General features: G+C 39.8%; 5 protein-coding genes across 7 annotated transcripts in view; 3 read left to right on the top strand and 2 right to left on the bottom strand.

The window, feature by feature from the left end:
- Positions 1-762: 762 nt before the first annotated feature.
- gphb5 (glycoprotein hormone subunit beta 5) lies at positions 763-1,224 on the top strand. The gene is made up of 2 exons (XM_058068292.1): positions 763-900; positions 1,036-1,224. The coding sequence occupies exons 1-2, from the start codon at positions 763-765 to the stop codon at positions 1,222-1,224; spliced, it is 327 nt and encodes a 108-aa protein (XP_057924275.1).
- Positions 1,225-2,713: 1,489 nt separating this feature from the next.
- On the bottom strand, positions 2,714-3,288 carry gpha2 (glycoprotein hormone subunit alpha 2). Its single transcript, XM_058068495.1, has 3 exons — positions 3,174-3,288; positions 2,903-3,087; positions 2,714-2,815 (listed from the first exon to the last, which is right to left on the bottom strand). Exons 1-3 carry the CDS (start codon positions 3,286-3,288, stop codon positions 2,714-2,716), a joined length of 402 nt encoding a protein of 133 aa, XP_057924478.1.
- A 5,105-nt stretch (positions 3,289-8,393) lies between these two features.
- zgc:101765 (uncharacterized protein LOC450036 homolog) lies at positions 8,394-12,163 on the top strand. The gene is made up of 6 exons (XM_058066231.1): positions 8,394-8,540; positions 8,839-9,106; positions 9,170-9,315; positions 9,377-9,516; positions 9,603-9,761; positions 10,579-12,163. Exons 2-6 carry the CDS (start codon positions 8,859-8,861, stop codon positions 10,756-10,758), a joined length of 873 nt encoding a protein of 290 aa, XP_057922214.1. The 5' UTR covers positions 8,394-8,540; positions 8,839-8,858; the 3' UTR covers positions 10,759-12,163.
- badb (BCL2 associated agonist of cell death b) lies at positions 10,827-14,510 on the bottom strand. The gene is made up of 4 exons (XM_058066232.1): positions 14,362-14,510; positions 13,783-13,935; positions 13,074-13,294; positions 10,827-12,987 (listed from the first exon to the last, which is right to left on the bottom strand). Exons 2-4 carry the CDS (start codon positions 13,925-13,927, stop codon positions 12,850-12,852), a joined length of 504 nt encoding a protein of 167 aa, XP_057922215.1. The 5' UTR covers positions 13,928-13,935; positions 14,362-14,510; the 3' UTR covers positions 10,827-12,849.
- Positions 12,624-15,582, top strand: part of LOC131125078 (sodium/calcium exchanger 1-like) — a 72,522-nt gene continuing 69,563 nt past the window's right edge. The window contains exon 1 of one of the 3 annotated variants that reach the window (XM_058066229.1): positions 12,624-13,321. The gene's annotated coding sequence lies outside the window, so the exon portion shown is untranslated. The remainder of the gene's footprint in view (positions 13,322-15,582) is intronic. The other 2 variants (XM_058066228.1, XM_058066230.1) reach the window with 2 other exon arrangements.

Here is a 15,582-nt window from a genome sequence, read left to right as displayed (position 1 = left end):
CAGACATACCGAGCTAGCAAGTTTGCTGCTTTTTTTAAACATTCTGTCTGTCTGTTTAAATATACATAGTAGCAGCACATGTTGAGGTAAAGAAAACACACTATATAGACAACTATCAGTATTTTCCAAGGAGGGAGTCTCCATGATTGTTCTGCCTCAGGGTCTCTCTCTCTCGTGTGGCATTTAAATGGTAATTACTATGATGTCAGAGTGTCCGTCCGCCCTAATGACTTTCTTTTAAAAAGAAAAAAAAAACTACTTGGTTCCATTTCATTTGCTTGTCGCATGAGCAGAGACACACCAGCAGAAACATTTACACACAAAAAGGTAAGATGTTTTTCTTCTTTTTTTTTATTACATATTTTAGTAAATGATAAGCACAAGTGAGCTATGTTGTCTTAAACTATGCATTTATTATTTTATTTTGTATTTGTTTCTTCAAACAACTAATATATGTGCATTTATTTTTTTTCATTATTAAGTTTTAATTTATCAAGCTTTGCAATTATCCTATAGCTACTGTTATTTTGGCTGTAGAAACAGTGGCCGCCAGAGGGCAGTGTTTCGCCCTGCAAAAGGCTTTTCAGGCTACATCTTCCTGTCAATTCAAATCGTCATAATTGTCTTGTTTTTATTTATTTATTTATTTTTAAACATTTTAACGGTTGTCTTATTAATTTGTCTCCCAGCATGCACCTCACCCTCACCTCGCTTGTCCTCCTGCTGCTCGGCCACCGTCTTGCCGGGTCGACCACGACAACCATGACATCGTCGACGGCGGCACTTCACAACTTCCGCGGCTGCGCAGTGCGCGAGTTCTCCTTCGTGGCCCTGAAGCCGGGCTGCAGGGGGCTGCGCGTCACCACCGAGGCCTGTTGGGGTCGCTGTCACACCTGGGAGGTAACGTGCACACATAAACCCTAAAACACATGAACACATAAACATATTTGTACACACATAAATCCTAAATATTACAAGCTCTTTATACATACAGTGGCTTTAATTAGGACAATAACGCCTCCCTCTCCCGCACAGAGGCCGGTGCCGGAGCCTCCCTACATCCACCGGCAACACAGAGTGTGCACTTACGCTCTGACACGTTACGTCACTGCACGGTTGCCAGGCTGCCAAGCAGGTGTCTCGCCTCTCTATCACTACCCAGTGGCCATACACTGTCACTGCGCCGTGTGCACCACCCTGGATACCGAGTGTGAGACTTTCTGACTTTCTCCCTGACATTTTTTAGACATTATGTCCATAATAACAAAACATGTGTCATTAAAATTATACAACAACAATATCCGTGTGTGTGTGATACTTTGCTTCAATAGTCCAGTCAGGAATGGAACAAATATTTCATCATAAGCAGATTAGTATTAGTGACACAACAATATAAACAAAAATGTATGCATGTGCTGTTTGTGTGTTTTATTCCAACTAGGGTAATATTTACATAATAATGTAATAGAAATGGTAGTTTTCAGTTTTGTGTTTGAAACACAAACAGGTCATTAATTTACTTAAATATTTTTGCATGTTTGTTACACTTAAATGCTTCAGATCATCAAACAAATTTCAATATTAGTCAATGACAAAACAACTGAACACAAAATGCAGTTTTAAAATTAAACCTTTTATTAAATTATTAGATTAATTGAGATCTATCGGTCTGGAAATTATTATACAGCCATTTCTAAAGCTTTGGGACTCCAGCAAACCACAGTGAGAGCCATAGAAAACATGGAACAGTGGTGAACTTACCCAGGATTGGCCGACCAACCAAAATTACCCCAAGAGGTCACAAAAGACCCCACAACAAGCCTCGCATGCCTCAGTGAAAGTCAGTGTTCATGACTCCACCATAAAGACACTGGACAAAAACGGACTGCATGGCAGAGTTCCAAGACGAAAACCACTGCTGAACAAAAACAACATTGAGGCTCGTCTCAAGTTTTCCAGAAAACATCTTGATGATCCCCAAGACCTTTGGGAAAATAGTAAAATATGGTGGTGGTAGTGTGATGGTCTGGGGCTGTTATGCAGTTTCAGGACCTGAAACCAACTTGTGTTCTGCAGCAGGACAATGATCCGAAACACCAACAAGTCCAAATCCATGACGTATGTACACAACACGGTATAGTATATAAGCATCATGCAACTTTTAAATATAAAAGTCCACCATTTTACAATAAATTTAATTTAAAAAATATTTATTAAAAATCAAATCCACAAACATTTCAAGCACTCTTTGGTTTTGCCAGAATATATTAATTACAAAACAAGACAAATAAATATTTTCTTTCTCATGTTTTTTCTTAAGTCTGCAGCCAAAGATGGAATCCAATTACTGTTGTCACTTTAATCCAAAACAAAAAACAGTTAAAAATGTAAAGATATTTCACAATAAGTTCAGAATTGATTCCACAGACATTTCAAGCACTCTTTGCTTCGACCAATAGATATTATGTACAAAAAAGTCAAATACAGACAAATAAATATATATATATTTTACATTCTTTAGTCTCCTGTTTGTGTTTTAAAGTATTGTATCACTGATGAATCATTTTATTTCTTATTTTATTTATTTTGCAGAATTGTTCCTAAAAGTGACTATGAATTTTTTAGTGTTTTTTTCCCTCTTGGTCAGTGGTCATGTGGTCCTGCTCCTGATGCACATCCTGGCCTTGGTTCTGGTCCCGCTGGTGGTCTCTGACTATCGTGACTTGCGGCACATGTCGCAGCGACACGCCTTCGCCGTCAGGATCTCCAGCTCATCGTGGTGGCGCCCTCCGGGGCACTCCAAACGAACTTTGACCTGCAGATTCAGTCAGTGGTTGGTGAGAGGAGGAGCCGCTCCCCCGGCCCCTGGATGCCCCAACCCTTGACCCGCCCCGCCCCTCACCTTGGCTTCCTTGCTGATGGTGCAGCACCGCGATGTGGATGTCACGTTGTGGGTGAAGTTGGAGGCCACCAGCACCGAGTACCTAGACGGGAAGGCGCTGGACTCACAGTAGCCCACGCAGGCGTACACCAGGTGGGTTCCTCTGCAGGTTCCTCGACGGTCACTGCGGATGCTGACGTTGAAGGCTAGGAGAAATAGCGGGCCGCATCACTGATTGGTCACTTCATGATGTACACCAATGTCATCAACCGCGAAAATCGCCAGAACTCACGATAGAGGTGACACCCCGGGGTGAGCGAGAGGTCCTCGGAGCTCCGACCGGCAGGAGAGAAGATCAGCAGAAGTGACATCACTGGCAGCGCCAGCAAGTACAGCGACTGCCACATCTTCAGAGAAAAGGGGGAGAGTGAACACACATGCCCAACACGTGTGTAAACTCCGCCATTCTGACCTTTGCCCTTTCAAAATGGCACCTTTTTTTTCCACATCCGTTTTCCTTCTAACCGGAGTATCGAAACATATTTCATATGCTGACATTCTGTGTGTGTGTGTGTGTGTGTGTGTGTGTGTGTGTGTGTGTGTGTGTGTGTGTGTGTGTGTGTGTGTGTGTGTGTGTGTGTGTGTGTGTGTGTGGCATAATTAACCCTGTGCCAGCTGGCTGTCTTAGAGGGGGTATACCCCACTCTCCCCCTTAATGAGGGGTTTCCATGCCTGAGGAAAGTGACGTGTTCCACACTCAGTAGAACATGTTCATGCTGTTGTTACAGCACAAACATCGCAAATCCATTATTGCCGTTATTTATCATATCAAGCATCTTCTATGGGTATCTTGAAAAAGTCCAATTTATTATAATTCTCATGAAAAAAGTATATATTTAAAATAAAATGTATGTACTGCAATAAGGGAGGGAGATCTGTAGGATATACTAGTATATACTGCATTAGCATATAAATGTGTTTTTATTAAAAAAATGTTTTTAAAGACAACCAAAGTGAACACATATTGATATTTTGTGAATGAATCCAACATAAAGTATTTCAGTTATTGAAAAAAAAGTTTATATTTATATTTAACATAAAAACAAGTACATAAAACTTAAAAAAAACAACGTATCTATAATTAACAATTTTAAATAAACCAAAACAATTATAAAAACATAACTGATCAATGTGTAGCCTAGTATTATATCTAATGTTATGTATATATATATTTCTAATAAGCAAAAAACATGATTGATTAATGTAATTTTATCATTTTTACATGAACAAAATCATCTGTAAAAATAATACATGCATGTAAATACTGTATGTATCATTTTATAATTTATCATAGATACATTTACTGCACTTTTAACATTACAGCCTTGCAAATAAAAACATTGAAATTGTGCAAGTTCATGCTTTACAATCCTATTTATTGACATTTTAATTAGAATTATAATAAAGTTAATTTCATGCATATGTCTTACCTGGGAAGTGTGGAACACAACTTGCAGAGCCCAGCCAGCCGAGTGCAGTGCAGGTGTGTGTGTGTGTGTGTATGTTTGTGTTAGAATGTGTGTGTGCGTGTGTGTGTGTGTTCAGGCAGCAGGTAGCAGCAAGGCCACTTATAGCTGTGAACACACCCACAATTATAATTACACCTCTTTTTTTTCATGCAGGCCCCCCTTTTTTTTTCTCCAACTTGCTGCTAAGAAAATGATGAAAATGTCCTTAAATGTCTCCTGGTGCGTCTCCTGCGGCGTGCTAGCATGTCTGCATGGCGGACACCCCCTTGCACGCTCTTTATAGCTGGAAAGGGGGTCCTATGTGACACAGAGGAAAACGAGATAGCTTTTCCATCAATGCATTGGCACCGTTGTCACGCAATGACATGATAGCATGGATCAAGTACCGCACACACACACACTCACACACACACACTCTCACACACGTGATTTCTGTGAGCAAGAGTCCTATTCATTTTGAAACATGTTCTTCATGGCTGGCATTTTTTTCACGGGATATTATTATGCAAATAACATAAATGCAAAATGTCATGTCATTTTGAATGGCCAGCATCACAACTGTAGATACATAAAAGGTTATTATTACTTAATATTTTAATACATATAAATAATATATAATGAACGTATTGATTGAAAAAGGGGGGGGGGGCATCTGCATCGCTTGTCACGCTGGCCTTGAAGGAAATTTCCATTAACACCTTATTATTGCATTAACTTTGTCAATATTAATATTAATATTAATATTAATATCAATATCAATATCAATATCAATATCAATATCAATATCAATATCAATATTAATATTAATATTAATATTAATATTAATATTAATATTAATATTAATATTAATATTAATAATATAATATAATATATTAATTAATATTAATATTAATTTAATTAATTATTAATTAATATTAATATATTAATATTATTAATATATTAATATTAATATTATTAATATTATTAATATTATTAATATATTAATATTAATATTATTAATATATTAATATTATTAATATATTAATTAATAATATTGATAATATTAATAGTATTAATAGTATTAATACTATTAATTAATATATTAATAATATTAATAATATCAATAATATTAATAATAATAATACATTGGTTATAAAATACAATAAATATAGAATAAAAAGCAAGGCAAGAAAATTATATAATAAAATTATTATTAAAACATGGGAAAATGTATACACTTGTTAAAAAGAGTTTAAAAATATTTATAAAAAATCCAACTAAAAATTAATCATCATAAAAAATATTAAAATATAGCAAAAAAAATAGAAATAATGAAAAAACAAGGCAGCACACATCCCACCACACACACCTAAAAGGAAAACACAATTATCACCTTATGGTCCCACACATTCCCAATCTAGCTATGTCAATGGAAAAGTGGAATTTGTGACATCATCATCATCTTCATCACCATCCAAACCCCCAATTAGACACACACGCGCACTTTATTATTGTGGTGACAGTAAGTTGTACAGACGGCATAAAAGTGAACGACCTCCTCATTTATTATTGTTTTTTTTTTTTTACAATGTGGGGACTCCCACTTAGCGTGCACACACACACAAAATTGTGACTCAGCGGGAGGCGAGGGGTGGGGGTGGGGGGGGTGACTGATGTTTGTATTCCTCTGCTGCACAGCTGTTTGCCGTTACCTTGGCGACCACAGCATCTCTGTCATTACCGCGTCCACTTTGGCACTTAAAGATCATTGTGTGAGTGTACTATGCGTGTGTCACTGTGGGTTGCGTGATAATGTGAGGAGAAGATGAGGCAAAGTTTCCCTCCAACCCATTGACCCATTTGCCCCCCATATATGCATACATATAGAATCACACACGTGCACCCCATATGCACACGCAAACATGTGACACTATTGATACTTTGGGGGGATTTATATATGAGTGTGTGTGTGCCCAAAACCATTACACTGCCCTCCAAGTGACACACACACACACACACACACACACACCCTTGGAGGTGGAATACTGAGCTTAATTTTGACAGACGGGAGGAAAGTGGAGTTTCCACATGGTGACACACACACACAGGGAAGTGGAAAGTCGGCATTGTGTACATCAATGAACAGAATAACGCCTTAGAATGTTTTCCACTCCCCTTGAGACTTTTGGAGGAAAAAAGTATTTTAAAAAAATGATCAAAATATGCATTATAAATGCTGTCAAAATGACTCTGATTAGCGATGCGTTGTGTTAGTCCGCTATATAAAAAATGTAGCTTGGTTAATATACAAGTCAGGTATGTAAATAAAACACTGTTGGTGTTTTTTTTTCATTAATTTTTTTTTTTTGCGTCAAAATAGGTATTTCCCATGACGCCTGTTGCTAGCTAGCTTATATTAACTCCTTTCTCGTGCTAGAATGCACAGAAAAGGGAAAGAAATATTTATGTTTCACGTAAGGATTGTGAAAAGTTCCCTTTTAACACCATTTTGTACTATTTATTCCATCGTCTTTGTGTCACACATTTGCACGTTAGCAGTGCGCTAACGGGCTGAAATTGACATTAGATTGTGTTTCATACACAAGAGACATGACGCAAATATTCCATGTTTCTTCAATGTGTTTGCGGTATTATATTACGTATATTACAATAATATATTATATATTATGGCTTCAAATCATTATAGTTTGAAGAATCACCTCATTGCAGTGGTGATTAATCATGATTAATTAATGAAATAACTATGATTAATCTGATTAAACATGTTTAATCAATTAAACACCTTTTTTTATAGAAAACATGGCCAGAGTTACAAGCTAACATCATTTTAGCTAACTAACTAGCTGCTAAAAAAGTTGATGCTCTTACTTGGGGGGGGGTTGGGGGGGGGGGGTCGGTTGGAAACGTCATTATCGCCACTCTCCTTTTCCCGTTGTTGTGTGTGACAGGGCTGGAGATGAGCTCACTACGGAGATCAAACTTAATACTTTTTAAAAGCCTTATAAGCTTTTTTTCCCTCCTTCTTCTCCTTCTTCTCGTTTTAACAAAACAAATAAAGTCAAAGCGGGGTCGGCGCAATTAGCGCAAATCATTTTTTCCGTTAGAAACAAATGTGTTCAGGGCGGTGGGAGGTGACGCTCGTAAAGGAAGTGGACAAGGGGAAAGAAAGAGGGTAATTTGAGGCTACTTTGTTGCTATCACCAGGAACACTCCTCTCTGCATACACACAATTATGCACAAAAACGTGCACTCTCTCCGACTGATGTCATGCTATCATTAACCTTAATTATGCTACCTGTCTGCACACATGCTAGCCCGGGGCAGCCATGTCGACGCACATGTCACCATCGTGTTTGCACTGAGAAGGGAATTGAACAATGAATCTGAGTCGACCAATTAGGAGTTAAAGTGATTGGGAGTGTGGGAGTCAGTTTCCAGTACAATATGACAAAAATATATATTGAACATCATGTTTTATTGAAACTTTCTTCCATTCAAACGTGACAATGATAGTCACATGCCCAAATATGGAGATGTTGCTTTCGCCTTGTCTTGATGCGTCTATATGTCGCCCTCTAGTGGCAGGTTGCTCTCACGGCACTTATTTCGGCTGAAAAAGTTATTGCCGCAAATGTATTCATTCATTAATCATTCTGCATGTACGTGTCAAACTAACCACGCAATTCTTATGCTTCACTTTAATTTAATTGTTGCTTTCAATTTATTAGATTTGATTTAATAAATGGACCCATTTCAACTACTAGAACATTAATTTGCTTGCTACTTGAAGGAACCGACATAACCTCAACTTTTCACACTTTTTACTCTCAAACCGATAGTAAAGTGTTACAAAAATCGCACATAAAATGTTTAGCTTCGCAAAGAAAATCATGACGTAACTCAATACAGTCGGATTTCCGCTTCCGTTCACTTTGCCTATTCCTATTGGCTAGATTGCGGGCCAATCAGCGGCATATGCGGAAGTTTGCCTTTAGTTTGGATATAAAACGGTCTCACGGGGAAAGCGACCGTTGATTGTGTACTTCCACCTGTGCTAACTGCTGATTTGTTGCCTATTTTAAGTCAAAATTTTAAAAAGTATTTGACTTTGGATATACCTAAATAAACAGGTAAAGATATTTGAGCTAACATTTTACTTAATGCTTCAATGCAATGTCAATACTGTGCTATTTTCACTATAAAAAGGTGTTTTAGAATTTTTTGTATTGTATTACTGAACTTTGTTGGGCCTATTTCGCTGCAGATTAATTTTCTTTACTCAATTGTTGCATTGTCACGGTGTGCTTCGTCATGAGACCAGTGAGGCAGTCATTGCTTCTTTTTTTTGCAGGCATCAATGCACATAATGAGGCTCTCATATCATACGCCTATTCATGACTTGCATAAGGCTCTTCCTTGTTTGCACAGGATATCACACGCATAACAAGATGGCCGACACAGTCCTCGCCTCACAATCTGTTCTGCTGGACACAGGGGCTCAGATGCCCCTTTTGGGTTTCGGCATGTACAAACTCAATCCAGAGGAGGTGCACCGTGCTGTGGACGCCGCCCTGGCTGCAGGCTACCGGGCCTTTGATAGCGCAGCCGTGTATCAAAATGAAGCCGAGCTGGGTCGCGCTCTCGTGGAGCTTTTGCCCAAATATGGCTTGACCCGAGAGAGTGTCTTCATCACCAGGTGTGTGTTGTGCTTTAAAAGTTACTCAACATGCAAATATTGATGTTTCTTCTCTCTCCACAGTAAACTGGGGCCTAAAGATCAGGGGGACAAGGCCATGGAAGGAGCCCTCAGCAGTCTGTCGGAACTGGGGATGGATTACATCGACCTCTACCTCATCCATTGGCCTGGCACTCAGGGTCTGGATGTGACTGACCAACACAACTCAGGTGTGTAGGACGCTTTAGAACCTTTATTAAATAACGGACCTAATTGAGATTGCGATGCCAGGTAACAGAGCTCAGAGTTGGGCCGCCCTGGAGGATCTGTTTATTCAGGGGAAGCTGAAGGCCATCGGGGTGTCCAACTACATGCCCGCTCATATGAGGGAGCTTATGCAAAGCTGTAAGATTCGCCCAGCGGTGCTGCAGGTAAATAAGCAATAAATTGACCCAAACAATACAGATATAATACAACAAATTGTGTCTTATAATTTTAACATTGACCTCTCCTGTAGGTGGAATTCCACCCGCACCTGTGCCAGGACGAGCTGAGGAGCATCTGCAAGGAGTGGGGAGTGTGCTTCCAGGCTTACACCTCCCTGGGGAAAGGGGAGCTGTTCACAGACCCAGTGGTGGCCGAAGTGGCAAAGTCTTGCAACCGGACCCCTGCACAGGTATATGCAGCACAAAAACATATAAACAGGATGACACCCCCAAAAAATGACTTCATTTATAAAGGTTGCTGTGCGCAAAAAAAATGTGAAATATGCATGAGCACATTTCAGCACACACTTTCGCATTTGTAGAAAAATTCTATGCTAAAGAGATTATGCCACGCTAAGTTTTTCATCTTCACATGGAAAAACAGATGAACAATAAGAAATGTTTTTATTCCAATGACTGAGATCTACAGATGGCATGACAGAAAAGAACAGTCTTGGGGGCCCAAAATGGAAAACGTAAGAGGGGGAATGACAAACATTTTGTAGGGATGAAGTAAGCATTTACAAAGTGATCAAAATGAACGTTAAATATTAATTTAGTAAATATTTAATGTTAAATAATAGATTTAAATTAATAAATATTAAATAAGATTTAATATTAATAAATATTAAATAATAGATGTAATATTAATAAATATTAATAAATATGAAATATTCAGGTTGACAATGTCAACAAAGTCCTGCAAGGTGTTGCCTGGCAGGTTTTACAATCTTCAGCTTGTTTTTAAGAAAAAAGCTGACCTGGAGGAAAGGTTACCAGATATGCCTTTACTACATGTGATGTTTCCAGAGATATCAGCAGTGATTTTTCCCAGGGCAAGGTTGGTCTTGTGGATGGTGTTTTGTTTTTTTTTCTTTCTTTTTACCTGGGTAAAGTTGCAGGTTTTTGAAAATCCCATGTAAGTCATAAAAGTTCCTGCAGTGAAAAAAGGCAGATTACAGTATACACTGTTTGTTTGTTTGTGTGTCCCCTGCTGCTTTCCTCCAGGTGCTACTGCGCTGGGCAGTGCAGCAGGGAATCCCCGTGCTGCCCAAGTCAGCCAATCCGGAGCGGATCAAGGAGAATGCCAGGATCTTTGACTTCACACTGTGTGAGGACCACATGGCGCGACTGTCTGCCTTGGAGCGAGGACGCAGGTTCTGCTGGGATCCTACCCAAGTGGTTTGATGGTACTAGCATATTGAACTCCCGACTAACGTTGGGAGCCTCTTGTGTAACCACAAATCACTCTTGAATCATTTATAACATGATTTATTCAAGACAGCATTTAGATTCACAGCTGTAGAGAAAATGTACAAAATGCAACTTTTCATCGATTTTCCATATTTGTTCAAGTAATACCAAGTTGCGAAACTATACAGGCCCGAGTATTTATTTATTTATTTTAAATTTTGGATTGGGCTTAAGCATCATGTGTAACAGCGTGCAGTTTAAGGCGGTACCGCGTGGCCGACGTTGCATTCAGAACAAGTTCAAGGCAGTTGATTGGATTCTAGCTTCTTTACATCGTTCTGCTCTCTTCCGAAGGGTGAACACTCTGTACTTGATAGATGCAGGTCAACAACATCGTTACTTAAACAATTATGAAACATTTGATACAAAATACTTGCATCACTATATTTTTTTAGCTTTTAAAAAGTGTAAATTTAAAACCCAAACTGTAAAAAAAAACATTGTACAGTATATCAATTTTAGTCTGTTCATAACCACACAATCGGGAAGATATACGTATATTCAATTAAATACATGGTTGAATGTTAAAAATATTGAAGATTGTCTTGACCCGCCGTCTTTTGATTCCATTTGGAGATGCTACAATAAAACCATTCAAAGACAGAACGAACGCAACATTGACAATTTTGTACTGACCCCATATAAATCACATCATCACATTAGCTGGCTTGGTTTAAAAAAAAAAAAAAAATTCTCCAGTGTGAAGTCATGTAGAGCGCACACTAAAAACGACTTTTTTAAGGTATCTCTCTAAATCTCTGTTGGGACAAAACATCAAATCATCAAGCATTCTTTTTGTGTCTTACCCGGCAGCCATACCATCAACACATATTCCACTAACATCACTGCAACCACAGCAACGCCACGGTCATATTGATTATCGCCTTGATAATAGAATAATAGCAAAATATTTACACCTTTTAAACTTAAAATGTTATAGTTCTTTGCGCGTCACGAGGCTTTTAAAACATCTCATATTGAATTGTGCTTTTTTTAAAAGTCTTAAAATGTCTCTTATTCTCTTGATATAATAGACTAACCCTGAACTTTTACAAAAAGATATTCATCGAGATTGTCCGTGTATAAGATTGTTCTTCTCTTTGACATACGGCACTTTGCGAAAGTAATTGGCCACCATTAAAGACGTTGTCTGCTGTATTGACTTTTCCTTTTTTCAGGAGCTTAGCTTGGGGCATACAGAACATAAAAAAGAACATAATAGACTTTTATTTAAGCCATCATTTTTATAAGATGTAGTGTTGTATGTTGTATTTAATAGTTTCTCCAAATTTGCTTGCTTTTGCCTTTCAAATATATTGACTTGTTTCTTGTAATATTAATAGTACAGGAAAATGTGGAAATATTAAAAAAAAATTTTTTTTTATTTTCAGTCTCTGCAAAATACAAAACTAATTTGAAACTGTATTAAATGTTGAGTGATACCAGAGCTGCCACTCTTAAAGCAAACCCCAATTGGGTGTCCTTCCAAAAAAGAAAAATCAGTCCTTCTAATGACCTCAAAAAGGCTGCTTATTAAAATAACCAAACCAGAGGTGACCGAAGACTTCTGCAAAGCACTGGATGGCTACATTAAAACATGTTCATGATTGAGTCAAGTTGGTCCAAACAGTCCACGAGGTCCATTAGAACACATTGTGTTCGGGCCCCCAGAAGACCCGAAACAGCGCATGACGTGAGCACCCCTCCTCCATCCTCTGTCTGCAGTCTGTTGCATAGTGTTGCTGTGGACGACCGACATGGTAAGACCATTTTCAAATGCACCCCCCCCCTCCCTCCCCCGTCTGTCAGCTTCCCAACATTGACGTCACAACCATAAAAAATACAAAATATGCCCGATTTCATGTAGTTTGAAGAAAAGAGACCTGAGCTCGCACCTCAGTGTCATTGTCTCTCTTCACTCTGCTCAGTGCAGGCATAAAGTCCTCATCGGGGGAGGACGTCCCTCATTCCTCCCCTTCTCGTCCTCTGTTTAGTCACAGCTTTGTTGTCCGCAGTCGGGTGTCCTTACTCAGTGCGATGACTGTGGTTGTCAAGGTGGTTGTTCTCGCCCTCTGTCTCCTGGTGGCTGAACAGGGCACTCCACCAGGTTCTGGAGTGATGCATCGGCCTGGAAGTCCCAGCATTCTTCAACTTCTTGATTTCCTGCAAGAAAAAGGCAAGCGTGAGAAGCAGTACCATCATCATTTTACCCCTCGTGATAATTAATGGACTTAATGTGCCCCCCTCACCCCTTTGTCAAAAAGGCTGTCGAACTCATCGCTCATTCGCCGCAGCTGCTGCCCGTACTTCTTGGCGGCCCAGAGTGCAGGAGGTGCTGACTTGGAGCGGCCTCGAAACGGGGCTCCATCAGTGGGCGTGCCAGCCTCCTCCTCTCCCCTGTTCTGGAGCTCCTCGTCTCTGGACACTGTTGAAGCGTGGGACTCCGAGTTGAGCCTGATGCGACCCAATGCTACGCAGGACCAAGAAAAAATAAAAGGTACCTTGATTAAGTTGGGTTATTGATTAGCTAAAACAATCTTTACTACCTCTGCCTGGTTGGTGCGCTTGTGTAATCTCTTATATAACATCATTAAGATTAGTAAGCAAGAAGTAGTAGAAAACTGAGGGTGTCATTGTTTTGAATGTGGATTGTGCCTTGCTGCCTGATAACGCTCAAAGTGAGGCTGATCTTGTATGGCTTTCTTGACTGACATCTCACTTAATGAAGACATGCATTATAATGTGCAACCAAGTCAGCAACGGCGAGGTTGTTTTTAAGTAGCGCCAAATCTATCTGTGCATACAATATGATATCCAACCACTCTTACACTTACTAACTCTTCATTTTCTTATGAGTACATTGTACTCACTAACTCTCAACCAACTGTGTTTCTGTCAACTTCATCAGTTATTAGGGGTAGAGGAGTTAGTAACAACATAAAAAAATAAAAGACCCACCTGTCAGTCTAAGATCAGGTAAAGCAAGTGTGAGGCCTTTGGGGTCTTTCTGGTCTTGACCAGAAGGGTGTTGGGTGCCGTCCCCTTCCGCTACCTCCTCGGAGGGCTCGGACTCGCTGTCTGATATGCTGAAGTTTGCAGCCATTGTGACATCTGGGGAAAGAGTAGATAAAAACGGTAAACTATGGAGGAAATATGTTTGTGATGCAGCACTTTGTGGTAATACAGCAGTCATGCAGTGGTAATAACAGCGATGCTAAGCAGCACTAATGCTAACAACCACAGGGAGCTTGATGCTAGCTAACACGCCCAGCAATGCTATCTATTAGTTGCCCTCAGGTTAGCCGGTCCAAAGGTATTCGCTGCCAAGCAACATTTGAGATACCGCAGTTGTGTTGACAACAATAGCACGTTGTTGCCTTATTATTAAGCAGGAAATTAGTATTTTTCTACCGGTCTCAACATCGTCTCTCTTGTTGTGTTGTTGACTCAAGAGGACAAAAGAAACTTCCGACTGGGCGGAAGCTGGTGCGGAGCGAATTTAAACTAGTAAATTAGAGTACAGTTTAGTTTCCTTACCCGATGTCTTCTTTGGAATGAAAACAGCTCGTCAAAAGTGCAAGCGTGTCTTTTTAGGAGCAGCAAGAGCAGCTGTCCGTGTTGTTGTTGTGAAAGTCTTTTTTTTCAGCCTAATTCAGTTTGCTCCGCGCTCACCCAATGGCCGCCCAGTGACGTCACTGTTGCGAGCGAGGACTGGGCTGTGGCTTTTGTTTGTCTCGCCACTCCGTTACCGTAACTCACCGCAGAGAGGCGCACTCTATTTTGCATATTGAAATTTACCACATTAGGTACACTTTACCTTAGGTATGTATCAAATGTATTTTCCTTAATCAGTATTGCATATACTTTAACAAAATACAATTATATTGTTTGTTTTTGTCAGTACATTTTCTATGGATCCCCATTAGATTGTCCATTGTATTTTATTGCAGGGGGTCCTCTGCAGCCTGTGAATGAGTTTTGTTTCTATTATGGTGATGTTGCATTTTAGTGTAAGTCAGAACAAGTCAATAGCCCCCCAGCGTGTGTTGTTGGAGGTCATCCCTGGTGAAGGAGAGGGTCGCGTCCTTATGCATTTGGGTTTGGGAAATGGTCCTGACGTTCATATGTATGTGCATTGGTGCATGCCGGTTGTTGACTCTGTCTTCAACTCTCACCTCCGGCAGAGCTTCGCCTGCCTATAGAGACAACCAATCAGTGATGTGGTCTCAAGATGGTCTGTGACAGTCATGGCTGCAATCCCTGAACCCGAAGGGGTTCAGAACCAGCAGGCATGCAGTTTTGCCCGTGGTCGACTCGGGTGTAGGAAATGTTTGGTGAGGCCGTGGAACACAGTTTTCAATTGCTATCCAAGAGTTTATGGCAAACTATCCACACATCAAAAAGGGGAAGCAGTATCCGGGTCACACTGTTTGCAGTGTAGGAGGAGGCCTGATGACCTCAACCGAGGATATAGTTGGGTGTGGGAAAGAATACTTTTGAGGCCCTTCTCAAATTCACCTGACATAGGCCTTCACGCACACATATCCATTACTGCGACTAAGGTATCTGAGGTCATCCAAAAATTTCAGTGGCAAAGGCAAGATCTTTGCCCTTTATTCCTCAAGGCTGTGTTGTGGGACCGTCTTGGCATTTTCTAGTGAAAGAAAAAAGTTAGTATTTGTCTCAATAGATGGCTTATTCACCAATGAAAAAAGAAAAAAAAAGTGTAAAATTGTACATGACTGAATAAATACAAAA

The sequence above is a fragment of the Doryrhamphus excisus genome, chromosome 3, assembly GCF_030265055.1.
Source record: "Doryrhamphus excisus isolate RoL2022-K1 chromosome 3, RoL_Dexc_1.0, whole genome shotgun sequence".
Lineage (NCBI taxonomy): Eukaryota > Metazoa > Chordata > Actinopteri > Syngnathiformes > Syngnathidae > Doryrhamphus > Doryrhamphus excisus.
Note: the sequence above shows the minus strand (reverse complement) of the source record. Positions and strands in the feature narration are given on the sequence as shown.

Bases quoted from the DNA above. Each gene is read 5' to 3' on its own strand.
- gpha2 (XM_058068495.1), bottom strand. From the start codon at position 3,288: ATGTGGCAGTCGCTGTACTTGCTGGCGCTGCCAGTGATGTCACTTCTG. The intron at 3,088-3,173 runs GTGAGTTCTGGC...TATTTCTCCTAG, and splicing joins CCCGGGGTGTCACCTCTATC to CCTTCAACGTCAGCATCCGC. The intron at 2,816-2,902 runs GTGAGGGGCGGG...CTGAATCTGCAG, and splicing joins CCATCAGCAAGGAAGCCAAG to GTCAAAGTTCGTTTGGAGTG.
- badb (XM_058066232.1), bottom strand. From the start codon at position 13,927: ATGGCTGCAAACTTCAGCATATCAGACAGCGAGTCCGAGCCCTCCGAG. The intron at 13,295-13,782 runs GTGGGTCTTTTA...GGTCCTGCGTAG, and splicing joins ACCTGATCTTAGACTGACAG to CATTGGGTCGCATCAGGCTC. The intron at 12,988-13,073 runs GTGAGGGGGGCA...TTTTTCTTGCAG, and splicing joins ACAGCCTTTTTGACAAAGGG to GAAATCAAGAAGTTGAAGAA.
- gphb5 (XM_058068292.1), top strand. From the start codon at position 763: ATGACATCGTCGACGGCGGCACTTCACAACTTCCGCGGCTGCGCAGTG. The intron at 901-1,035 runs GTAACGTGCACA...TCTCCCGCACAG, and splicing joins GTCGCTGTCACACCTGGGAG to AGGCCGGTGCCGGAGCCTCC.
- zgc:101765 (XM_058066231.1), top strand. From the start codon at position 8,859: ATGGCCGACACAGTCCTCGCCTCACAATCTGTTCTGCTGGACACAGGG. The intron at 9,107-9,169 runs GTGTGTGTTGTG...CTCTCTCCACAG, and splicing joins GAGAGTGTCTTCATCACCAG to TAAACTGGGGCCTAAAGATC. The intron at 9,517-9,602 runs GTAAATAAGCAA...CCTCTCCTGTAG, and splicing joins TTCGCCCAGCGGTGCTGCAG to GTGGAATTCCACCCGCACCT.